General features: G+C 29.3%; 1 protein-coding gene across 1 annotated transcript in view; it reads left to right on the top strand.

Annotated features, from left to right (window-relative positions):
- The window catches only part of LOC122712746 (neuronal acetylcholine receptor subunit alpha-7), a 352,327-nt gene that overhangs the window by 243,316 nt on the left and 83,330 nt on the right, over positions 1-25,681 (top strand). The window contains exon 8 of the mRNA XM_043932599.1: positions 16,439-16,525. Within this exon, the coding sequence (XP_043788534.1) occupies positions 16,439-16,525 (87 nt within the window). The remainder of the gene's footprint in view (positions 1-16,438; positions 16,526-25,681) is intronic.

Raw genomic sequence — 25,681 nt, forward strand, 5'->3', positions numbered from 1 at the left:
TAATCCCAAATTTTTCAACCATTTGATCAAAAATAAAACAAAAATTAAGAATATTTCTTCTTTACGAGCGTAATAAATGACGTTATCCAAATTACTTCAAATTTCAAGAAACAATCATTCTCTATCTCCTTCCAAAAAAAAAGCAAAAGAAAAAATAAATCAAACGAAATAAATTCCTCCATTTCACGAACTTGCTAAATCTCTCAGCGAAGATAATAAATCCGTTGAAGTGGCTACGTAATTTATTAAAGAACGCTTCTATGTGTGCATAATTCTCGAAAAAAAAGAAGGAGGCGACGAAAAAAGAAGCGCGACGCGCAGAAAATGGCCTGAAAGCTCTTTCCATACCGAAGGTAGGGGCAAAACGCGAAACGTTGCATAATCAAATCCCTTTGAGAACCGGAGGAATGTGTCGGTGACACACGTACCGGTGTCCGTGATTGCAAAAGGACACGGCAAAGAGCAAGATATATCGTATAGAGTCGAGAAATGGTGCAATTAAAACATAACTCGTGGCTCGTTTGTCAAGACTATGTGTGTCAGAGCTGTGCGGTTGCCCTGGAGGTGGAACTTATTAAAAATTGCCCTCGTCTACTATAATTTTCACGTAGAGGGAAACATCTTGGAGATTTCGAGGGCTGTGTTATAGTAGAAGCTTATAGGAAGTTTAAAGAGAATCTTGAGAGAGAATCTTCGGTGTATCTTTAGTTTGGGATAAGTTACTTTGTGTCGTTTGATGTTTTAAATTACAATTTGCGAATTTGATATTGAATTCATGTTATTTTTCTTAAAGATTTTAAGAATGTAGATTTCCAGATTTTTAGGATTTTATATGAAATGTTTTATATGATATTTTATTTGAAAAGCAATTTTGCTTTATCCAGTTAAATTTTGAAATTTGTCTTACAATAAACTGGAGAAAAAGATGTGAAGATCCTTTTTTATATTTTTATCTTAATATTTTTAACTTAAGATATATATTTTTAGGATATATTTTTAACTTAAGATAGATATTCGATATTTTAGATATACAGATTTTTTTTCTTTTTAAAATAAAATAAATAAATTAGAAATTTTTGTATACAGGATGATTTACACAAATGAAAGAAAGATTTTATTACTCAGAATGAAACGAGAGTCAAAATTGTGGCTAATTCTTAATTAGAATTTTCAAATTATAATATTTGATATTTAAAGTATCAAATTATGTGAATGATATGAGAATCGCTATTTAGAAATTGAATTGGAATATTTAGTGCACTGTATTTCCAAATTCGATACATTTGGTTAATGAATCAATCAAATTTTTAGTTGCAAGTTATATAATGGCCTCGTTCCTGAGATATTTTCAATCACGGGATGAAAATGGCAATATGCCAAGCACTTGGTTTCAATATATCTTAAGCTATCCGACAATGAATAATTCTGATACAGATTCTAATTACTATCGACTAGTAATTATTATTATAAAAATTGCCAAATAAATTCTTATAATCTTAAGATTGATTATCACATAAAAGATAATTCGAATTTTATTATTTTAATTTATATTTGAATTATTATCTCAAAATTCAAGATGTTACGCCTATCTATACTGTACAGAGAAATTTCCGTGTTTCGAGGAATTTCCTGTACAAACTAACATCTATAACTTCTTGAAACTCTGCTTTGAAACACAATAAGATGTAACTATGTCTCAAACTTTAGAATCCATGGAACTAAATAATGGCCGTTCTTATGTGTAATTATTGAAATACGATGCTTTGAAATCACAGTAGATATTCGTCTTTCATTTAAGAATTCGTTATAATTAACCAAACTGTTTATTTAGAACTAGAATTCTCTTTGTGAAATAATTTAATAAGATATTTAGTTAGAGTAGTAATATACTCTTTGTATAATCAGATAAATTAAATTCTTATTTGAAGAAAAAATGCAATGGAAGAATGGAACAAGGAAATGCAAGAATACTATTATTTATTTTTATTATTTTGTTTAATTAATTTAACATTTTATTAATGCCATCAAAAATTTGAATTTTGGAAGACTTTTATAAATGATTCTGTAAATAATTCTGAAAGTAAAATCTTTTTCTTTATACGAATTTGTTTGCAAATTTAAAAAAAGCATTTTTCAAAATAAAATATTATTATTTAATATAAATTGAAGTTATATTTGGGTAGTATAATTAAAATTTTGTATTTAACAAAAAATGCAATAATATTGCAACAAAAGAAATTATTATTTTATTATAATATATTAAATTAGGAATATTTTCATATTTTATCATTCAATTTTGAAATTTATATATATTTTTTTTTATAGATTTCTATCTTTCTACATGACAAAATTCAAGTTTTATTCGTATTACATTTAGCGTTAAATCCCCAAAGATTTCACGCGCTTGTCAAATCTATTTCGTATACAACAAACTGATACGTACAGTAGAACTCCATTAAACTGAATTTCATTTATTGAAACGAAATTTTATATAGCGCCCAATCGTCTCAACTTCTACTACCTGAATTCAATTATTCAAGTATGAATCAAAAAAAATCATAAATATGGTCGAATTTCATTCCTACATGAATTATATGAGATAATAAAAAATCTAATTAAAAAATTTATTTTCTAATATCAAAAATTCAATAATTTTTACATATTTTTACATTCTAATCCTCTATTAATTATCAAATTTTATTTAGTTAATTGTTAATTAAATTAATATATACTTGATGTGTTTTCAAGTTTAATTTTCTTCCAAAATATTTTCCATCCAATCTTTCTCTTAATTTTATTTTGAACCACAATTTATAAGAATACAATTTTTGTATCATTACTCTATATATTTTCTCTTTCACAATCTGTCAATTGTTATTCTTCTTTTTAAAATTTATATTAGTGTACATCTCTCAACACTATTAATTAAATTCAATACAATCGATTAGATATAGATAATTATCAATTACTTTAATAACAAAATTTGAAACAAATTTGTTATAATTCAACAGATCAATTTCATAAATCCATAAAATCATAAATAAAATGAAATAGTACTTTGAAAAAAAAGTAGAAAAAAAGGAAATTTCATTACTAATTTTTTCATTAACATTCTCAAACCATCATTACGAAATTTTAAATCACAACATGGCTGACAAATTCTTTTGAAACTTGCCCACTACAAATCCTACTCACCACAATCATACTTCATCTCTTCTATCTATTCACATTCGGCAAGTAATTACGAGTTAGTCTCGCGAGTAAACGGAAGAAGAATTCCCGCAGGAAATCTGAATAAGAAAGATCGAATCTCGTTGCTATCTGCGCCTCCGTTTTCCCGGTATCCTCTCATTGTTATCAGCGTTGTCTCCCTTTTGTCCTTCCGCCGTCACGTTTTCCGCCATTGTTGTCTCTTCACGCGACGCGATTTGTACGTTTCTGGATCGGTTTAAACCCTGAAATCTAACTCTTGTGACGAGAAAAGAATTTTCGATTCGAACCGAAACTTCTGAAACGAAATCCACTGGTGTTATGATCACCATGATATTTTGATAATTCGCGAGCTTTGGGGGAAAATATTGAATCTCTAGGGAGTTTGAAGCGTGCAGAGTGGCGCCCTCTACCCTCTATTTGCTGATGCATAGCGCTATGGGCGAAAACGAAGTTGAGGCGAACAAACATTTCACGTCACCTTAAGTGGAATTAACGTTCGCGTTGTTCGCAAATTGTAACATTTGTGAAAACTTCGTTCATTCTTAATGGGGGATTATTCTTTGTCCGCTTAGACCGTGGACTTTAACGCTATTATGTTTGGTTTCTCTCGTTTTTAATTGTAATATGTGAAATACGAGATTAATATCGTTTATTATCGAGTGATTATTTTTGTAATTATTTTGATGCATTTGTGATGAAGATTTCTTTAAAATATTTAATTATAGTAATAAGATATCCTCTTGCTAATAGGGGGACATAAATTTTCGAATAATGAAATAATTATTTTTATTATTTAAATAGATATTAATTAAATTGATAGTAGTTTGTTCGAAATTTTAACGATTTCCAGAGATTATTCATTTAATAAATTGTTACTATGATATTATAAAATTACAACACATTTTGAAAACAAAATAATATTACAATTTCTAAAAAAAATTCAATATTAACTTTGGATTAATCGTATTTATTTAAAAAATTTATAAACTTATTAATCTTCCTAACCAAAGATATGCTAATTTACATTTATATAAAATATTTCATGATTTTCAATAAATTCAATATCTATCGTAAATTATCCTACTATCTACATATAAGAAATAAAAATATCCTATTTCTAATTGTTTGAGAATTCTTAGCTAATACAAGAGGGAAGGTCTTCAAATCTATAATTTTTTTCCATTGTTGCTAATGCTGCACCAGTAGAAATCCTCTCCACTAGTGAAGAAAAAGTTTCTCGAGATAATATTTTGACAGAAGTCGATTTATCAGAATGCACCATCCTTCATTCTTTAACCCCTTTCTTTTTCTCGGATCTCGAGTTCTTTCTGTTCCGTAATTAATCACCGGGCAAACTCGGTCCCTCGTGTGAGAGTTTCCTTCCCAGTTTAATGTCGATTGAAAGTTCGCTACATGAGAAAGATCATGTAGCATTATAGACATTGGCAAGATGAGTAATATATCTTCCTAAGATGGATATTATTTGAATTTTAATAATTTTTACAAATACTACAATGATCAAATTGCAATGATTAAAGATTATTTCAATGATTCTACTAATATTAAACATGATAATTTTAATATTTATCATTAAATTATGATTTAATACAAATATATTTAATAGTAGAGTTTTAATTAATTTTATTATTTCAATGATTATGGCAATAAGTAATGATGAACACAAAGTCAAACAATGTTAAAATAATTTAATTATCTTACAACTTATCTACTAACTTTTTAATACTATTTAATGGATTTTACAAAAAGGATTGCAGACAGAACATTTATTCTTGAAAAAAAAAAGAAACTAATTATTCTAATATCGACAAAAATTCCTTAAATTATATTCACCAAAAACTACGTGCCAACAATAAAAAGAGAAGAACCTATAATACATACTTCCAGCCGAAAGTCATTATTAAAATCGAGAGGAAGGCAGGAGCGTTCCATTATTTTTCACTAATTGAAGAGCACATCTCAATAATATTCACCCTGAAGAAAACTCGAGTCGTCGTTCCCTCTCACTCGAAGACAATTTTCGCCGTAGTCAAGAGATTATTATTTAAGGCAAAAATGTAGCTCTTTAGGCACGCCATTATTGCGTCCATGAATGAAATTTCCATAATGATATTATGCCGCTGTAAATTCCAAGCAGCTCGGCCACACCGAATTTTCATTAACCGGATAAATAACGGGGCGAATGCATACCTTGTTAAGACCGAGCAAAAGTGACATCTCGCCCTCTCTCGTGGAAAGTGCATTTGATTGGGCATTAGCATGACAAAGGATTGGACGAGATTCGCGAGCGAGCATCCCTTATGTTACGAGATTGACGTTTTCTCACCTTGCATCAAGAAACGCGATTGTTCGAGACTTTTATGCTCGAGTATATGGAAAAGAAAGATGAAGCGAAACAAATTGTACTGTATTTTCGTGGATAAATTTCATTTAACTCTGTGACAACTGTTGCTTGTATCCTGAAAATTGAAATTCTGGATTGTGAAGTGATAAAGCATCATAATAGCAAATAATTGTATAATGATATTTATGGTTTTATGGAAATATAATTCTCGCCAAAATGTTGTATTTGAAGAAAATGTTATTTGAAGAAATTTCTGCAGTGGAAGAGTGTTTTTTTTTTTTTCAAGATAATTCTTTGATGAGATTTCGAAATGAAAATATATTTTTTGTATAAATCGATCAATGCAGCTGGTAAAAAAAACTGCTAAGCTTCTTAGACAAATCCATTAATTTTAACTTCAATTTTAAAAAATGTAACGTATGATGGATAGGTGACCTGAATCATGTAACTTTGTTTTAAGGATTTTTTTTTTTTGACAAATTTATAAATAACGGACATATTTGGTTCTCTTTAATGGGTCTTTCTAAATGTAGTATGTTGTAAGATTTTTATATTATTTTTTAACATAACTCTTTTGACTTTTAAAGCAAATGTAAATAAATATTTCTTCGTGTAAATAAAATATTTTTTATTAGAGTAAAAAGTAAAACAAAATATTAATATTAAAATATGCAAGAAAATTAATGATTAATCAAAATTTTATTAGCAAAAGTCTATATGAAAACATTATGTAAAAAATATTTTTATACTAATTCGATCTTTGAGAAATTCTTAAGTTTTCATGATTATATATTTAACTAGATTATAATTTGATCTTTATATAATATTTTTAATGTAATTCATTGAATAAAAATCACTAAAAGATGTGATATTATAAGATCTCTTGTAGTGATTTACCAAAAAGAGTGAAAAAACTAATAATTCGTGCATATCATAAACGTTTTCTATTGAGCTATTTCATTAACTATTTATATTTTTTTCAAATCCAAGGAACTAGAAAACGTAGCTTTTCATGTTATTTTAAGCGAAAAAAATTAAATGAGCTTAGATCAAAAGAAATGATGCTGCAGGTTTCATTTTGATTCATTTTGAAAATATTGGTTGAGATATGAAATGAAATAAATTCTTATTAAAGAATTTTCTATTCACTTTAATGCCATATCTGGGCTTTCGATGAAAGATGTCATTTTCCAATAATATCGAAGATTAATATTCTAGAAGAAAATAGAAAGTAGAGAAACAATTCTCTCCAATAATGTGTATGTTTCAATGTAATTGAATTTGAAAAAATAGAAACAATATCACTAAGTGATATGAATATAATATATAATACTTTTATTTATCTTAAAAATAATATCAAATAAAAAAACATAATAGTGAGGATAATTTAAATTTATTGAAAAAAAAAATTAGGAAGATTAATAGGTCTAGAAATATTTTAACAATAAAAGAATAATGAACCTTTAAAATGAAAAAATTAAACAAAGTTGAAAATTTTAAATAATATTATAATTAACTTTATTACAATTTATAACAAGATCAATTTTATATTTAATCTATTCCATCTTATTATTTTGTATATATTTCTTAAATTATATATTTATTTTTCAATTTTCATCTTAATGTATTCTGGTACACGATAAAATTTCCATTTATGATTTATTCACACTTCAACTACAGCATATTTGGTAGATCAAGATAAGACTATACTTCAGTCAAAAGAGAAAACTTTGAAGAACTTTGAAATTAGCAACAATCTTCCAGCCTTATACAATATGTATTATAACAACCAGATCTTTTCAGTAATGTGATTTATATTTGATCGTTTACATATTCTTTTGAGAATCTTATGATACTTTGTCTAATAATCACATTCTCTACTTTCTGTTTAATAATTACACCAATCTTACATCAATTAATCACATGAATTACAATGGCTAAAATTAAAATTTCAAGGTTGATAAACAATAAGATTGGTAAACGTTATAGAAACATAAGTTTTAATATAAGTTTCATTTTATATTCATTATTATTTATATTCTAATTATGATATGAATAATTTGTTTAAACTTATAGTACATTAGGAAAAAATAATGAAAAATAAATTCATAAAAAAGAAATTTATTGTACAATGTACAATTTGAAAGGAAATATATTTTTTAAATAAAAAAAATAATAATATTTGTTTAAATAAAAATAATTAATCATACATACAATAAAATAAAAAAGAAATGAAATATCAAAAATAAAATTGATCATATTATATTTTACAAAAATATTTATTATTTATTAAATTGTAAGTTTTATTAAAACATTTTGAATCAAAATTCTTGTTCTCTTTATGAATGATTATGAATGATTATATACCATATTTTATTCATATTGTTTCCTTATTTTTTTCCTGCATTTTCTTTCTTTTTAAATATTAAATCAAGGAAGCAACAATTTTATAATTTTTATCATTTATTTTTTCTAAAATTGTTACAAATAAATCTGCTTCTCTCTTATTAAAGATCCTCCTCATATTTTAATTTACATTATTCTTCAATCTCTCATCAAAGTACATTCTATTATCAACATAAAATAACCGGAAATGCGCACGTAAAGAGAGTATATCCGAGTTCGCGCCATATTTCGCACAATTCGTGTCACCGATTTCTACACAGGTGTAACTAGCGATCTTGGAGCAATTCCGTAAATGATCCGTGCAACAAAGTGATTTATCGGCAAAGTGAACATTTGTGGGCCGCAAACCGGCCAACCAAGAATACGGCGAACGTTTCTCCTGACAAATCCGTGTACTTGATCCCCAGATGTAAATCCCCTTTGCAAATGCATTCTTTCTGCATCGGAATTAATCGAAAGATTAATGTCGTGCCGTAAAAACAACGAATTCACATTTTTTTCCTCTGATGAGAAAGAGTAATATATTGCCTAAGATTTTGCCTAGATTTGAATATTTTGTCCATAAATATTTTCATAAAAATAATATGAATTTTTTCCTCAATGTATATCATTATAATTATTGTAGAAAATTTTAAAAATTTTTTTATAAAAATTTGGATAAACTGTAAGAATATTGTAGATATTAAGAATTTTTGTAAAATTGTGTAACAGATATTAATCAAAAGCTAATAGTAGTAGTAATTATATATTTATATATAATTATATATTAAAGAGAAATTTAATATTATTTAATTCTATATTATTTAAAATTATTTTAGAAATAAAAAGGGAATGTTTAATAAATATTAATGAAAATATATTATAAATGTAGAGTAATGAAATATTTAAATATAAAAGGAATAAATTTCTGTTAATTATATTGTTAATTATAAATTTACAAAATAAATTGTGAAAAGATTGGAATAAATTTTTCTGAATGTTATTCGTTTCCATTGATAATCCTCTCTGAATAATCAGAGAATTGTTCTCTATAGTATCCACTTCTAATAGAAATATCGCTATCATAAAATCTGGTACATTCAGTGCAGAAGATTTATGAGACTCATCTCTGCGATAAAACATCATTTAAACGCACCAGCTGCGCTGCTACTTATTTATCGAATCGTTTATTCGTTAATCGTTATGTAAATTATCACTTCACTAATGTTTTAAAATAGCAACAAAGCAATAACACAGCCTTTAACGAGATAAAATATCAATAGAATGTAACTCAATTTTGAAATTTTTAATCATTTGCCTCAAACCTGATTAAATCTTATTAAAATTAGTAAAAACTTAAACCGCTATAACTCCGAAAATAATAACTTCCGGTTAACGAATTAGTGATCATTAGAAGCGTGGAACCTTGTTGTTTAAAATGCTTTTTCATTTGTCTCGATACGACTTCCGGTTTCCGAGATATCATTGTGTAAAGAAAAGAATACTTTTCAAACATTTACCTTAAAGTCAATTAAATCGTATTAAAATTAGCAAAATTTTAAACCGCAATAACTCGAAAGATAATAACTTCCGGTCAACGAATGAACGATCACTGGAAGCATAGAAGTTTGCCCTTTAAAATGCTTCTTCATTTGTTTCGAAACGACTTCCGGTTTCCGAGATATCATCATGTAAAGAAAAAGATAATTTTTCACAATTTAGTATCTCCGTCCTTATCGTTTACTCGGATCCCTCGCTCGCGCCTCGTCTCGCTGACCTATCCCAAACTCCAGACAAGCGGCAGACGCGATTCCTAGAAATGCATAGTAAGCATTTCCAGGAAAAATAAGTAGGTCACTATGTCGCGGATCCATTCATAATTTTCGCAACGCTATGATCCTTTAAATCCTTATATCTCGACAACCAATTGAGATATCGGGATAAATCAAAAAGGGACTTCATTGGCATAATTTTCTCTATTTCCTGAGTGGATTTTAATGACAAAATTTGTACATGAAAAGTCGAAATTTATTTGCGAGTTTACGTGAATATAATGAGATTATTATTGAGATATAAAATGATGACATATGAGGGATATAATTTATTATATATTTTGTGTATATTAATCGAATATTTGTATACGTTTTATTCATTTAAAAATCTGTAATCAATTAATATCTTATTTAATATCGTAATCTTCATTGACTTTTGTTTACCAAGTATCGAATTTCCATTATCCGAATTATATTTATAAGAAGTTGTGGTTGTTATTCGTATTGTTTGGTTATCCATAACTTCGATCCCAAAATTATTATCCAAATTATTATCCAATCCCACATCGTAGGTGAAACCTTTCTAACTCGGTTTTGCATATTAATCGATCACGCATCAACACGCGTGTTACGTAACCGCGAAACCGTCAAATGGACACTCGAAACTAATCACAAGGAACTAATTGTCCGTTTTCCCTGATCCCATCCTGACCAACAAGTTTCGATGTTATTGGCGGTTTGCCACTTGCAGCCGATGCATCTTGCCGCGGTTTCCGGTTCTCGAATCTTGTTGAAACGTGATCCTGAACTCTTATCCGGATCGTGTCTGACTGGAAACGAATCGAAATTCTCAAGGAAAGACGCGTGATCCAAATTCTCGAAACGAATTGCAATCAAGAGAATTGAAGCCTCCCATTAAGTCGTGTTACAAAAAGTATGTTTCGGTGCTGAGTTGTTTTATTCTATTTATTTCTAGTTATTAATTAGCATCTGTTACAATTTTTAAAAAAAGAAATGAAAATAATAAAATCATATAGTATTATATTTATTTGTTGCAAATATTTAATATATGAATATTAAGTATGTAAATTATATTCTATACAATCCTCTAATAATTATATAACTTTTAATCACGAAATTATAATCACACACACAAAAATTTTCATTATATATCATATTATTATTCTATTAAAATTATAAAATTGTTAAAATTTTTTTAGAAGATTATACCTTATAATTCATAATTTATATTATCTATTTTAAGAAACAAATGCTTGCAAGCTAACAAACAAATTTTCTATTTTTTTTTTTCAAATAAGTATAATTCTATAAAAATGTGTGCATTGAAATCATCGAATTCGAAATGATTGGACAATGTAAACCATACATCCCTTCAAAATATCGTAATCTTATATATGATAATCCGTCTTCTAAATTCTCAATTATGGAAATTATGGAAATTTATGTAGTCCTCTGTGTTCATGTGCTTGCACGATAGCCACCATATTTGTTGAACGTGGACAAGCAACTTATCCAAGCAATGTTTATCCTCCACGTGAATTCTCTGATGATGAATCTTACGATGATGGCCTCCTGCATTCTATATAAACCAGTCATTTTGCTTTCGATCACGAAAATATCGTGACAATTTTTCAAATTGTCTAAAATATATATATTGTTTGCTATTTTCATAAAAAAAATCATATACGACACATATATTTTATCACCACAAAAGCTCAAGCTTATCTGTCCCCCAACTTTCATTATTAAATTACCTTTGTCTTCTGACCACCTTGGACGTGATACATCGAAAACGAAGTCTTTAACGAACTTTTTTATTTGATCCATCATCGACAGAGACCTGAGATGCTGTCTTCGCTCTTTCTTTCACGACACGAACCCGACTTAACGAGGAACGTCCCAATGGACGCGAATTATCGATATTCCCCTGTAAACGATGGCGGTTATCGCTTAATAATGCAATTCCAGACACGTTAACCGCATAAAGTTATTAACGACTCGGCTGACTCTGTGCTCGCAGCTTGGGTACAAGTTACGCAGAGCGGAATACTCGTTCACGCGTGGGATTATGGTCAGCTCGCTACGGAAATTACAAATATGCGCCCTTCGATGCGATATATCTTGCTCGTCACACGCCAATTTAACCACCGTGTGATCAGTGAACGAAGAGGTGTATTAACATAAATGGTGATGACATCTTAAGCGAGTTGTTTCAATAAAAAACGATATTCTTTTAACGTAACTTCTTAAGTAGAATGGGTCAAGTAGAATGACGAGAGAAAAAGAGTTCGTGATTTTTTTTTAAAATTTGGAAATTCTTTATAATTTTTAGCACTTTTTGAAAAAAGATTATGTATCTTTTATTTTTCATTGTTCTTTGAATCTTATTATTATGATCAATGATATAATGATCAATGATAATTATTACACGTTATTATTACAGGGGATGAATAATATAGTATAAAAATTCTAAAAAAAGTATGAAAATTCTTAATGTATTACTGTGAAATATATTTAATGAATTATAACATTCAAGAGATTCTTATTGACACGTATGAGCAGGTTTCTAGAAAATGATAATTGAAAGAATTTTTTTAAACAGCTCATATAATATACAAATAAAAATAAAGAAAAGAAGCGTTTGATGATATTAGAAACACAGCAATTGTAAAATTAAAATCTTATTATAATAATAATCAGGAAATTGTTTAAATTAATAAAAAAAAATGTAAAGGATTATTTCTACAATTATATAATTATCCTCGACTGTTTTGCATTTTTCATGATACATCAGATTTATGAAACAAAAAATATTAATATATTATTATTGTACAGTCAGAAGATAATTATTTGAACGATGCAATAGTAAATTATAGAGCCAACTAGAACAAGTATTGACAGAATTCTTCATTAATATATATCAAACTACATCTAAAACGTTCTTTAATCCATCAGTGATGGCGATTGAAAAGGGTTCCATTCGTGTCACGTTCCTTTGTCGGTTGTTCCTTCGATCAGCTCGTTTATCATTCATTGAAGGCACGAGTCGTGGAAAAATAAAATTCGATGACGGTAAATTTGCTTTCGATAAAACGGGAAATGGAATAGAAGAAAATAAATTCTGTGCGAACCAATTAAAGAGAGATAATTGAAATACGAGAATATGGTTTTTTATTATTTAGAGACTAAAATTAGTTGAAAAAAAGAAGAAGAAAATAATTTTAGAATAATTAAACGCGATATGTGTTGGATAATTTAAAATGTTTGCTTTTTTAATAAAATTAAGAACTCGCGAATTTTGAAATCAGATATTGTATTATGTACCAGATAATATTATTTTAAAGCACGGGATAATATAATACGTGTTTATATATTTATATTGAATTCAGTTATAAAACATTTCAATTGGAATCATATTAAAATACCAAAATTGAAAAAAACATTAATGTATTTTAACTAACGATATTAATGAATTAATATTAAAATAAATCTTTTCTCTTTTAAAATTTAAAAATTTAATATGAAATATTATACATGAATAATTAGATCATCCACTTTGGAAAAAATTATTTATAAAATTTCATTTCTGTTATGATTAAAATTATTACTATATTAAAGAAAATTTATTAATATCTTGTCACTTGTACATTTTAAAAATATTATGAAAAATTCTTCAATATATTAATATGATACCATTATAGTTATCATTCTAACAATATAGTAATAATATTATAATAATTACAAAATTACTTTACAATTAAGATAACCAGAAAACAAATGATCCTTCTTCTTGATAGAAGGACAGGATAAATTGAAACTGCATAATAATATAATTCTTTTATGCAAAATATACTTTCCAAATACAAAAAAATCTTAAAAAAAATATATAGTTATAAATTAATCATATCTCTTTCAAATTTAATTTAATCAATTCTATGAATTCCTCTAATATGAAATCCATTCTAGAATCATTCTATCTCTATAAACATTCTCACCAAATTCTTATTTCCACGATGAAAGATGAAATCAAAACTAAGATACACTTCACACACGCCCTGATTGAGGTCTCGTATCTCTGTCTTCTCCGGTTTCGGTAAATTTACTTGGTCAGGCTCTCGTGTGAACTTTGAAGCCTGACCGATTTTACGACCCCGTTACACACAATACTTTACGAAAGTCTCAAACTCAACGTTTGTTACTGGCAGACAGTAGAATTTCTAGGATATACTTTGAGAAATTGTTTTTATTCTGAAAAAAAACTGAATATAATTCACCAATTCAAAGGATAATAAATTTACGAATTGAATTTTGAAAATAAGAAAAAGAATATTGCGTGCAGCTTCCCTTTGCACACATTGTAATATTACAAAGTCGGAAGCAAATATTAAACTCGTAGAAATACGAATTTTATTGTATAAGGTACAGAAAAATCGTGTTTATTTTAGTTGAGTTTACTTTCTGTTGTTTTTTTCTTTTTTCTTAATGCATTAGACAGATATATCATACACGATTTAATATTTATTATTAAATTTAATATTCAGGAATATAGATTGCTTGAAATACTTAAATGCTCTCATTTTAAAATTTCTTTCTTGATATAAGTTTTGACATGAATGTACTACTATATTCTAATTTTCGTTGGAATTTAATATTATACAAATAATAATGATAATCATAATTACATCACACTAATAATATTCAATTGCTAATTCTTAAGTTTTGATTAAGACAGTTTTGAATCAACAAAATAATTTTCGTTTGATCTTTATCTGCATATTTTATTCACGTTAATGACACGAAACTCAGAAACGCGTGTAACTGAAAAGCTAAAGGTTTCAACCTCGTCAAAATAATTCGTTTCAGGCAATCTCAAATTTAGATATCGCGTAAACAGCAAAATTCGATTACCCCGTTGAAATTATACGACTTTGATATAAAGCCGTCTAATGACTATTTTAAACATTTAGATTACCGATACGCGTAAATTAACATAACTCGCGGTGAGACGTTCCATCGCGAAACTTCTAAACAAATATTTGCAAATTTTGATCTAAATAACGTGTGGAGTTTCTGATGATTTAGTGCATCAATTTAGATAATTGGATATATAAAGTTTGGATGAAAATATTGTTGGCTAAAATATATCTCGGCACTCTTAATTTTTCGATCGTGTTTCAAATTTTCAATCAAATTATATCGTAATTTATTCTATTTATTACATAGTTGTACATAATTCTATTCACGAAATATTATCAGTTATTTCTTCGATTCGACATATTGATCTATCTTGAAAATATATATATATATAAATTGTTAATGTGTAATAAGAATTATTAATTTAAAAAATATTCATAAATGCAACTTTTTTAAACTGACTAAAACAAACTATCGCAAAGATTAATTAAATTCTTTGCAAAATCTCGATTCTGCACAAATATCGACGATTTCATTTAAGATAGAAAACTCATAAAATCCACTTCCAACGATTTCAATCCCAAAACAATAAGAAGGGAAAAGGGAAGGGAAAAGAAGGGAAGAAGCAAAACCATGTACTTTTCTAAATCGATCCAAAGCGATCGGCTCAACCCAAAACTCGCTATCGTCGAAAATCAAGGATTCGATTCGAAAAACAAGCGGAATTCACTTGCATTTGGCAAGCTCGACGAGTGTTCGTCGAACCGTCGCACCAATACGAATCTCGAGCAGTGTTCGCGCGGTGAAATATTTTTGAAAAATCGGAACGTTTCTATCCTGGAAGCTCGCACTATCCTGGAACCCATAGCCCAACGACAATATCATCCAGGAATTTCTAACAGACGTGATCTTATCGCGAAACGTGTTCATTGCTCGACCTGGTTTGGCCAAATCCCTTGGCCAAAATTTAACAGATACCTTACATTGATTTTCAAATTAGAATTCTCATCCTAGGACTAAGATAGAGTTTCTCAAATTGAAAGATTTTATGTTTTAATTAAATTGTTTTCGATTTTTGTAAAAGAATCTTTATTATTAAATGAAAATTAAATGTAAAAAAATCTTTATTATATTTATTATAATTTGTTATTATTTATTGTTATATGTGACTTTTTAAGATTTGATTGATGATTTCTGAATTGATCTCGATATTTTCCTTTGCTTGAGATCGTAACAGAAAACTCGATGTTGTTAGAAGTATTACAGAAAATGTAACATATTCATTTTTAACATCTTTTAAAAAAATATCCTCAAAGATCAGGAATCCTTTAATATTCAATTATAAATAACGTAGTCATCTCGAGTTATTAATCAAGTATTTGAATATTGATCCAATAAAATCTTAGAAATTTGTTGGCCAGGAATTCTCAAGATAAATTTCTAAAATTAAATTCTCTTATTCTCTCTTTACATATATAATACATAATACCTTTTGTATATATAATCAAATAATATCAACCAAATAGGAATTTTGAATCTTTTCCATATCCATTTAACTCGTGCAGCATAATTTTCCCACAGAATCGAAATTCCCTTAAAACACGTTTCTCGTAAAAAATATTACCCAGGTACAGATGGTACACCATCCATCAAAGATTCGATCCGAGAGACGATCAACTTTATACAAATAAAGTCTAAAAAAAAAAAAAAAAAGATCGATTCATCTTGTTGTTTCTCTTGTTTTTTTTTTTTTTTTCTCCATCTATCGCAGGAGTGACCATTCTACTGTCGCTGACAGTATTCCTGAACCTCGTTGCAGAAAGCATGCCGACCACCTCGGACGCTGTCCCTCTAATAGGTACCTACGATATATATTATAAATCAAAGAAAATTAAGCTAAGCGGTGTGCTGTGTTCTTGTCCTCTTTCTCTCTCTCTCTCTCTCTCTCCATATGTAAATATGTACATCACGCATTTGTGCCTGTCGTCTCTCGAACGTTCCTGTCCAGGAAGCTGTGTAGAGAAAAAGTGTTCGCGTGGAACGGGGTAAGAAGCTCGAAAGTCGTTCAGATCGAAGCAATTTTCGTTGGTGGCCCCGTTTCTGAAGGGAGGAGGAGAACGGCCTTTCCGACGAAGGGAGGGGAGGGGAGGGGAGGTGTGTCGAGAGTGGTTAACGACGACGAAGAAAAGGTCGAAACGATTCTCCAACCTGGGATGTCGAAGGGGATTGTTGGGCTGGGGGGAGGGGTTGCCGCGATTACACGGTGAGAAACGGTTTTAAGAGCTTTTCGAAGCTGAAACTCGAACGTAACTCGGCAATACTCGGCCATCCTTGCTTGTTCCATGGCTTTTCGTTCTGGCGGGATAATAACGCCTGTCCGCGATTTGTTATTTGATGAAAAGATATATTCCAAGGAATATTATAGAATCGGCGAGAAGTTTAAGGATTTGCTTTTCTATTAAGAGGATGTTTGAAAAAGTTAGTTAGGAAGAAGTTGGGGGAAGAAGAGGGGAGGTGAGATGAGTTTTTAAATATTGATTTTAGACGGGAGTTTGAAATGAATCGATCGAGGTTGATATAAAATGTAAGACGATTCTCGTGTTTTATTTTATTTTTAACGATTTTTAATTGGAGGAATTCTTATTCATTGAAGAAAGAGCGAAAATAAATTATGGAAAAGAAAGAGAAGTGCAAAAAAAAATAGACATCGGGGAAGAGAATTTATATCTTGATTAAATACTTATTTCTTTCGACAGGATGAGTAAGAATGAAATTAAAGTTTAAATAAGAGTTCAAATATTTCGTTAATCTTTAGAACCAGACGATATAAATATTTTCAAACTTCGTTTCTACTTTACGCAATATTTAAATACACGAAGCTTGAAAAAGCTGAGATTTCCAAACAACTGAATTGCATAAATATCACCAGCAACAGTTGCAAATTTATACCTTCTTTTTATGCTGCAATTTTTTCGAATCGTCTTACCAAAGACGACTCTACGAGCAAGAATTTGCATAAATTTTTAAACCGATCTTGAATCGAATTTATCGATAAATATATACCTCGATAATTTTTAATTATATTTTTTTAATTATATAATTTTAACTTTTCCTCCAAAGTTGACCAGAAAGAAATTCAATTCCCGCGAAAGTAGCGTAGCGAAACCTCTCCTACTATCCATATCTTCCAGGCCGTCGAACTTTCCGTAGTTTTCCAGCTGCAACGGGATCGAAAATCGCGTTACCCGTCCTTTTACTCGGCTGTGAACCGATGATTTGGAATGAAAATAAGCAAGTGGAAAGGAAAAATGTGGAAAGCGTGTCGCGTAGGAGGGGAATCTAGAGCGAGTTTGTTGGTTCTAGTTTCAAATCATTTGCATCGTAGAGAAAAACGATAGATGTACCGTTATGATCGGTAATTTTTCTTCTCGTCATATTTAAATATGAATATTTCATCGAATTGATACGATTTAACGACGATATTTGTTTGTTTCATATATCAGGAAAAGGATAGTTTAAATTTTTAACAGTATCATGATAATATTCTTTATAAATGTTTTTAATTGTTTAAAATTGTTTAAATTTGTGGATGATAAAGAAAATAAATATTTTTTGTAATTAAATTTTAATTATCATTATCATTAATGTTGCCTTGTTTAAAATTCTTCTTTATAAAAGTGATATATAGTGATATTAAATTTATATTAGTATTCAAAGAATGTAAAAGTTTGTAATCAACGATATCTTTGCGTGTAAAATTTCCGATTTTAATTTCACTTTTGCGCTTTCTGTTATTATAAACTCGTTATTATTTTTACAATTCGAAATTACTTTAACAATTCAAGCGAATATCGAAGTCTCATATGTCAATAATTGTCACGGTTAATACTGCAATAAGCAGCAATACTGCAAGCAATTCTTGCTTTAATTAACAACGGCCAACCTCGTTTTAATTGGCCTCCATTATTGAGTACGTGAATTGCAATACAAGCAACTGTATTCCAGTGAGAACACCTTGTAATATTCCGGCTAAATTCTTTGGAAATAGTTGGAAATCTCAGAAAGAAAGTAGACTGACGAATACATATGTGGCTCGCGACCTGAAAATGTCAATAAAATTCAAAGTATACCAGAACTATTTTTCTTAGTCTATTTCTGACTTTTTCTTTTTTGATCAGTCATTCTTGAGAGAGATCTTCATCGTGAAAACGCAATACTTATGTTTAAATTATTATTAATATTTGATTATTATTATACCATCACCAATTTTTTAAAAAAAGGAAAAAAGAAATAGCTTCATTAAGTTATTAAATTATTTTTAAGAATTGTTTTATTTTGTTGAATTTTTTGTACAGTATAAAAATTTAATTGGTTTTAATTTTGTTAAATATTGATTGAAAAATTATATGTATGCATTCTTATCGTTTATTTTTGAACAATTCATATTTAAAAATTACACAATAATTTTATTAACAACATAACAACTAGCAACTAGTTCTAAATTTTAACAATTTTCAAATCAATAATCAATAAAATATATTTTTATCGTTTATAGAAACATAATTATTCGAATATTTGAAAAGTGAAAAAATGGAAGTAATAAATAATTACAAAAATATCCATAAGTATTAATTGCATTAAGTAATAATAGTTAATAATCACGTGGCGCTAGTGTCGCATCATCGATCGTCATACCGTTAAAAACTTATTACATTAAAAATATTATTGATATATTGATATAAAATCGAATAATAATCAATTATCTATCCAAAATCTTGTCTAAATCTTTCATCCCAACTTCAATTTCAAATTCTTATCGCGAATTCAATTCAACATAGCACCCGTTCGAGTATTCCAACAACCGCTACCACGACACGAGTAAAACGGTCGCGTAAACGTTCCTCGAAGAAAGAAAGTTGGCAACCGTGTCGTTAAAATCGCGTCGAAACCGTGTGCAACTTTCAACAAGAGCCATGGTGATGGCGGATCGCTTTGGAAGTTGCAACGTGTTTGACATCCTCTACAACTTCCACCACGGTGCGAATGTGGCGCATTTTGGAAATTATTTTCGTTTTTCCTCGATGGAACAGCCACGTGCACATCCCAGCAAACGACTCGAAACAATTTTCGTCTCGTTTAATCCATTCGCGATGAGGATCGTGCTCTCCCCCGACGCATCGCTCCTGTGGGAAACGGGTTGACGAGGAGGAGTCGACAGCTTCCTGTTTCGCGCGTTTTGATTTTGAATACGAGGGGATGGGAAAAATTTTTCGAATGTTTTCTCGTTTTACCAACGCGTTGTATGAATATTAATATTGATTAGGTTATATATATTATTATTTATATGAGAGATAATGAAAAGTATGTTGTTTGTTTATTTTTTGTTATATATATATATATTGTTTTGAATTCTAAATTTTCGATATAGAGAAGATTAAATATTATTCAATAATTATTGAAAATATTAGAAATTTTACTATAATTCAATTTCGTAACAATTAACCACTTTAAGATATCGATATTTTGTTGAACAATAAAAATTCAAATTAAAAGCGTCTCATGATATAAGTGAAAGCCTTTCTGAATATAAATGAACAATCTCCCGGAATCGATTGCATTAATTAATTTTTCGTGAATATTTAAAGAATCAGATGCGAGTATTTCTATTGAAATATCGATGTCCAACCGGAATGAAGGAAATAAGGAAATAAGAATGGAAGGTAATAATAGTTTTTCGATCATAATTTCGTAATTTTTTCTTGAAAGAAATATAATCCGAAACACTATTGTTCGTAATGACGGAAGAGTAATCCAATCATTATCGTGAATTTCAGAACGAAAAGCACAACAACAAGCAGGGAAATGTTGAATAAAAAAAAAAAAAAAAATACGATCGTGAGATCTTTTTCACGTCGACTCTTTTCTTTTTCTCTGAGACATTCCTTTCTGAACCCTTTTACTACAAAAGTAATCTCACAGGCTTGCGTTACATTAATGTTTAGATTATTACCCCGTTTTCATGATGTAACTTCATGATAAGTATCAAAAGTCTTAGCTACCTGAGAAACTAGATAATTAAATACGTATAAAGATGTGTGAAACAATTACAATTGATTGAAAATTTTTTTATATATTTTATATAGACACAATTATTTTCATTTATACATAAAAAGAATTACAATTTTCTAAATTAATCGAAATATTTAACATTATAATATTGAATTTACGAAATTATAATTCAAAAATCTTTCAAAATTATTGTATGAATATTAAATTTATAAATCATATATTACGTATATTATTGTAATAAATAATAGAACAATAGAATTTAATTGGAATTTTATATATATACTATCTCTCAAAGATATATGGATTGACAAACCTTTATTATATTTTATAAAAAATCATATTTATGGAATAATTCATCAATTGATCCAGTTTCTCAGGCACCTATCTCTATTATTGGTACTTAAGTTGTTCAACCCCCTTGAGAAAACGTGCACGGTTCTATTGTCCTCGCCCCCTTTGGTGTATTGTATTAATTGTTCTTATACTCGAACAAACAGTTCGTATGTTTAGAAGAATACGTTAATCAAATTAATTGTCCCTGTATCCCAGTGCCATACTTTAGAGAATTTACTCGTAGCACTGAATTCCTAGGTAATATTACATTGCTGTGTTAATTGCCTGTTGAAAGGACCCATAGTTTGCCCATAGCCTGCCGTTTTATCCCTTGGGGGTTTAGCAAGGGATATTCCATCAATTTATTGGAAAGCTCGTGCAAACAGTAAGTTCAATTTCACGAGCTGACTTAAGCGTTACTTCCTTTGTAACGCGAATGTTGTTCCTGGTTTTCGAGAAAAAATAAATATTTCCGCCATGTTGAGTTAACGTTTCGGCCATCTTTGTTTTCGTCGTAATCCGTAAATCTGTGATCTAGATCTGAATTTTAGTTTTAGACTGATGCATTAAACGAAAATTTTTTTATTAATTATCTAAATTATTATTTTGAAAGATATATATTTATGTATTTAGAGACATTTCAAAAATTTCTTTTTCTTTAAATTTGATGATTTTCGCGATTTTTAATGGAATACCAAATTCACATGGCATGATATACATTAATAATATTACAAAGGAAAATAAATGAAAGGAAAGGAAGGTATTTTGACAGGAGTGAAGCGAATCATAATTTATAGAATAAATTGTATTGTTTGTATATAAGCTTTGTCTGAACGATTTTCGTAGCACGCCTTTTAAAATAAAATCATATTCATAACATAGAAGCATAATTTATTTGCAGCTCAATGATACAGCCTTTAAAAGTCTAGTTAACTTGCAGTTACTTCTTAATGAATAGAGGTAATGAGTTTAGTTATAAGCAGATTGAATTGCCAAGAAATAATTTCAGTGATGATTAATAACTTTACTGTGAAGGAGTGAAACTTTCAAAATTAATTTGACGATATTGACGGGTAGCTTTAGATTATTATCAAGTGGGTGCTCGTGAAATGTCATTTCTTTGGAATTTGAATTTCTTTACTACCATTAAAATATTTTCTATAAATTTTAACACAATTTATAATAAAGAAATCAAATTGTAAAAATCTTATGAAAAATCTGAATATTCTTTTTGGATTTTGTAACTACTTAAGCAATTTTTTAATTTTTTTCAAATTCCTTTTTCAAGAAATCGTAAATGCTATATTAAAAGATTCTTTAAATTCTAAAATTAATAATATAAATTAGAAAACTAGTTAAACGAAATATTTCACGTTCACCGACATAATTTTTCGATCGAGAATATTAAACGTAATTAAATTATTACCAGTCAGTTTCTCATTCCAGTGAAACAAATCGATTACAAAAATCTCCAATCTTTTTCTTCAAAAGAAAAAGAATTTCTTAAACCAATTTCATCCAACGATCTCTCGTACAACGATTGAAAAATACCAATTTGAAGAATTTACAAACGAATGATTAACAACTAAGAAATCAAAAAAAAAAAAGAAAAAGAAAAGAAAAAAAATCCTTCCATTAAGGGAAGCAATAGAAAGCGACTCACGAATCGATCGATCTCCACGTCACTCGGTTAGTTTCTCATCGAATCCGCCGTGACAACATTCGTTCACTCGAATAACTGGAAAGAAACGAGGGACGAAGAAGAAGAGGAACATTAACCGGATATCAGTCGTCTTCGTTTCGAAGTGGCTGCCGGAAGGAAGCAAGTAGCAGAAACTTTAATTGGCAGCTAAGAGGGAGGATGGAGTTGCATCACGATCAAACAATAGCCCAACGAAGGGTTTGGCTCTTCGCTGCGAAATTCGTTTACAGTTTCTTTGTTTCGAGGCTCATTTTCCCGCCGTCGATCGCCATTTCTCCTTTTTTTCCCCCTTTTTCTTCTTTTTTTTATTTTTTTTTCATCCCCCTGCGGTCTTCGAACCGCGCTTGGCCGCGTGTTCTCCGCTCTGTTCTTCGTTTTTTTTTTCCAACCACCGGCGCAAAACCATCGACCACGAGTGCGGCCATGCTTCTGAAAATTGTTCCAGCTGACTGTGCGAGCAACGACATCTGGACGAACTTTCTTCTTCCTCGGCCAATTAGAGGCGCGCGTGCCACGAAAATTAGTTCCTAACGAGCAATCGACGAAATCCCTAGGTTTTTTTCGGGATCAAGGAGAGGAAGATTTTTTGATGGTTGTTAACGAGCATCGAATTTCCTACCAATTAAGATAGCATATTGATTTCTTTAACCAGCTTCGTTCTGATTTTTTTTTTTTTTTTTTTTACGTAAATGATACATCGTCTCAGGGATTCAAACAAATTTGATATCGAGGTTAAATTAGCATTAGAGAATATTTTTTGTTACACATATTTTAATCTTAGTGGCTTATAACATATAAATTAACTTTTATTATATTTTTTTAGGAATTTATATAAGTTTATAAAGTAAATACTTTTACTTTATATTTAATAATTTGTATGTTCCTGTAGTTATGAATCAAATATTGACGAATTGTCTCCAGATTGTAGGCTGTTTAACGGTGGATACCATTTGGAAAGAGATTAAGCAGCTTGCTCGAAGCTTGTTTATGAACTCATTGAGAATTAGAGATCCTCGAATGAACGGTTTCGAGAAATAATCGTCTTCGAGGGGATTATTTGTTGGATGTTGCGTGTCGTGAGGATAAGGATTAGTGTCTGCTCGATTTGATCCTCTTTTACGATGTAAGGTTTTATCGGTTAGATCATTGATCGAACCGTTATTATTATTGGAAATTTTTATGGTGGTGTTTCTAATCTTGTTTGTTTTCCATTAATGCAACTCGGTAGCTTATAGGTGATAGAAAATAATTAATTTTGTAAATTTTATGTAGATTTTCAATTCGTAGATATGAAGGTGATCAGTAGAATAAGTCAAGTGGTTTTCACGTCTTAAAAAATTTGGATTCTCGTATTTATGATTCACAGATGATAAACAACAATTTATTTCAGAAATTAACGTGTTAATAATAATATATTCACATATATATACATATGCTAATCAGTAGTACAGGTCAATAATAAAGAAAACAATTTTAAATTTTGAAGATTTTTCAAATAAAAAATTTATTGTACGTATATTTAACATTGTTAAATTTTCGTTTATTCAAACATGCAAACTGCACTTATAATGTTATTTAAGTAAAGTATAAAATTATATCAGCTATCGATATTCTGTTCAGGCTTCAAAATAACCCAAAACTACGTTGCAACTTTCCTAATTCACTTACTCTTCATAAACTTTTCATCCCTTGCCTCAAAAAGTTAGTAAAACTTAGTAATCTTAGTCATCTATTCTTTTTTTAAATAATAAACATATACAATTTGTTTTAAAGAATAAAAAGATCCTATTATGATCTTCTATACTTTGACATAAAATTAATATTTAAAATAATTATTACATATTAATAATTACGATATAATATTTCATTATTCGATCTCTAGAAATTTATTAACTATAAGAAACCAAGATTTGATTGAAAAAGATCCAAAGAACAGGATTAATATATATGATATGTCATAGAGATTTCCAAAAAATTTGAAAAATGAAGAAGAATTTTCCACGTATCCAACTTTCGTTCAACTTCAATACAAGTATTGTCATCATTTACATTTACCATTTCGAAATTCCCCCCAACTATCTTTTTTATACTAATCGAATATCAATACCCATCATTCGATTCTTGCTGCAATCTCGACACAATATATCTTCAAAAAAAAAAAAAAATGTCTAACGAGAAACGGTGTGCCAGTCCTCGTCAAAATTTTCGTCTAAAACGTAACGATGTCACGGAATTTTCGAGAGAGAAAGAGAGGAAAGTGTTAAATATTATGTTCAACATCGTCCCCTCGATCCCCATTACTCGCCAATCACACGCCATTATTTTCTCGGATCGACTCGGCTCGAACAAGCCGCAACCGATATTCGAAATGGAAATAAATCAAAGACAGGGCATTTCCGATAGCCACGTTGTCGCGATAAACAAATTGTCGATGCTCGAAACAGGAAGCGACAGTGGGAGTCGCGTTGGTTTGTTGCTACGAAGGAACGAATAATTTCTCAATTTCTCGTTGTGGCAGCTGTCCCGCTCAATTAATGTTATACCAGATAGGAAAAGGACTACCTGTTATCGGAAAACGAAATCTTTTTCGTTGAAACGTCCAGAAAAATGCCTGGCAAGAGAATCGATTTCCTGCCCCGATGTTTTTCTCCGATTCTTTCTTTCTTTTTTTTTTATTTCGGCTCTCTCTCTCTCTCTTTCTTTCTCTCTGTTCTTTTTCGTACGAATCGTTTTCGATATCCCTAAACGAAACATGGAATCCATTTTGTTAGCCTCGATACGTAGCTTTCAACAACGTTTTCAAAAATAGAAAAGTAACAAGGTCGATTTCGAAAATTATATGAAGAATTGTCGATGAATTAATAAACTATCCTTTCTCGTGTTTTTTTTGCTATTATGAATGCTCGAATC

Source organism: Apis laboriosa, unplaced genomic scaffold (genome assembly GCF_014066325.1).
Source record: "Apis laboriosa isolate Shangri-la unplaced genomic scaffold, ASM1406632v1 scaffold20_cov151, whole genome shotgun sequence".
Classification (NCBI taxonomy): Eukaryota; Metazoa; Arthropoda; class Insecta; order Hymenoptera; family Apidae; genus Apis; species Apis laboriosa.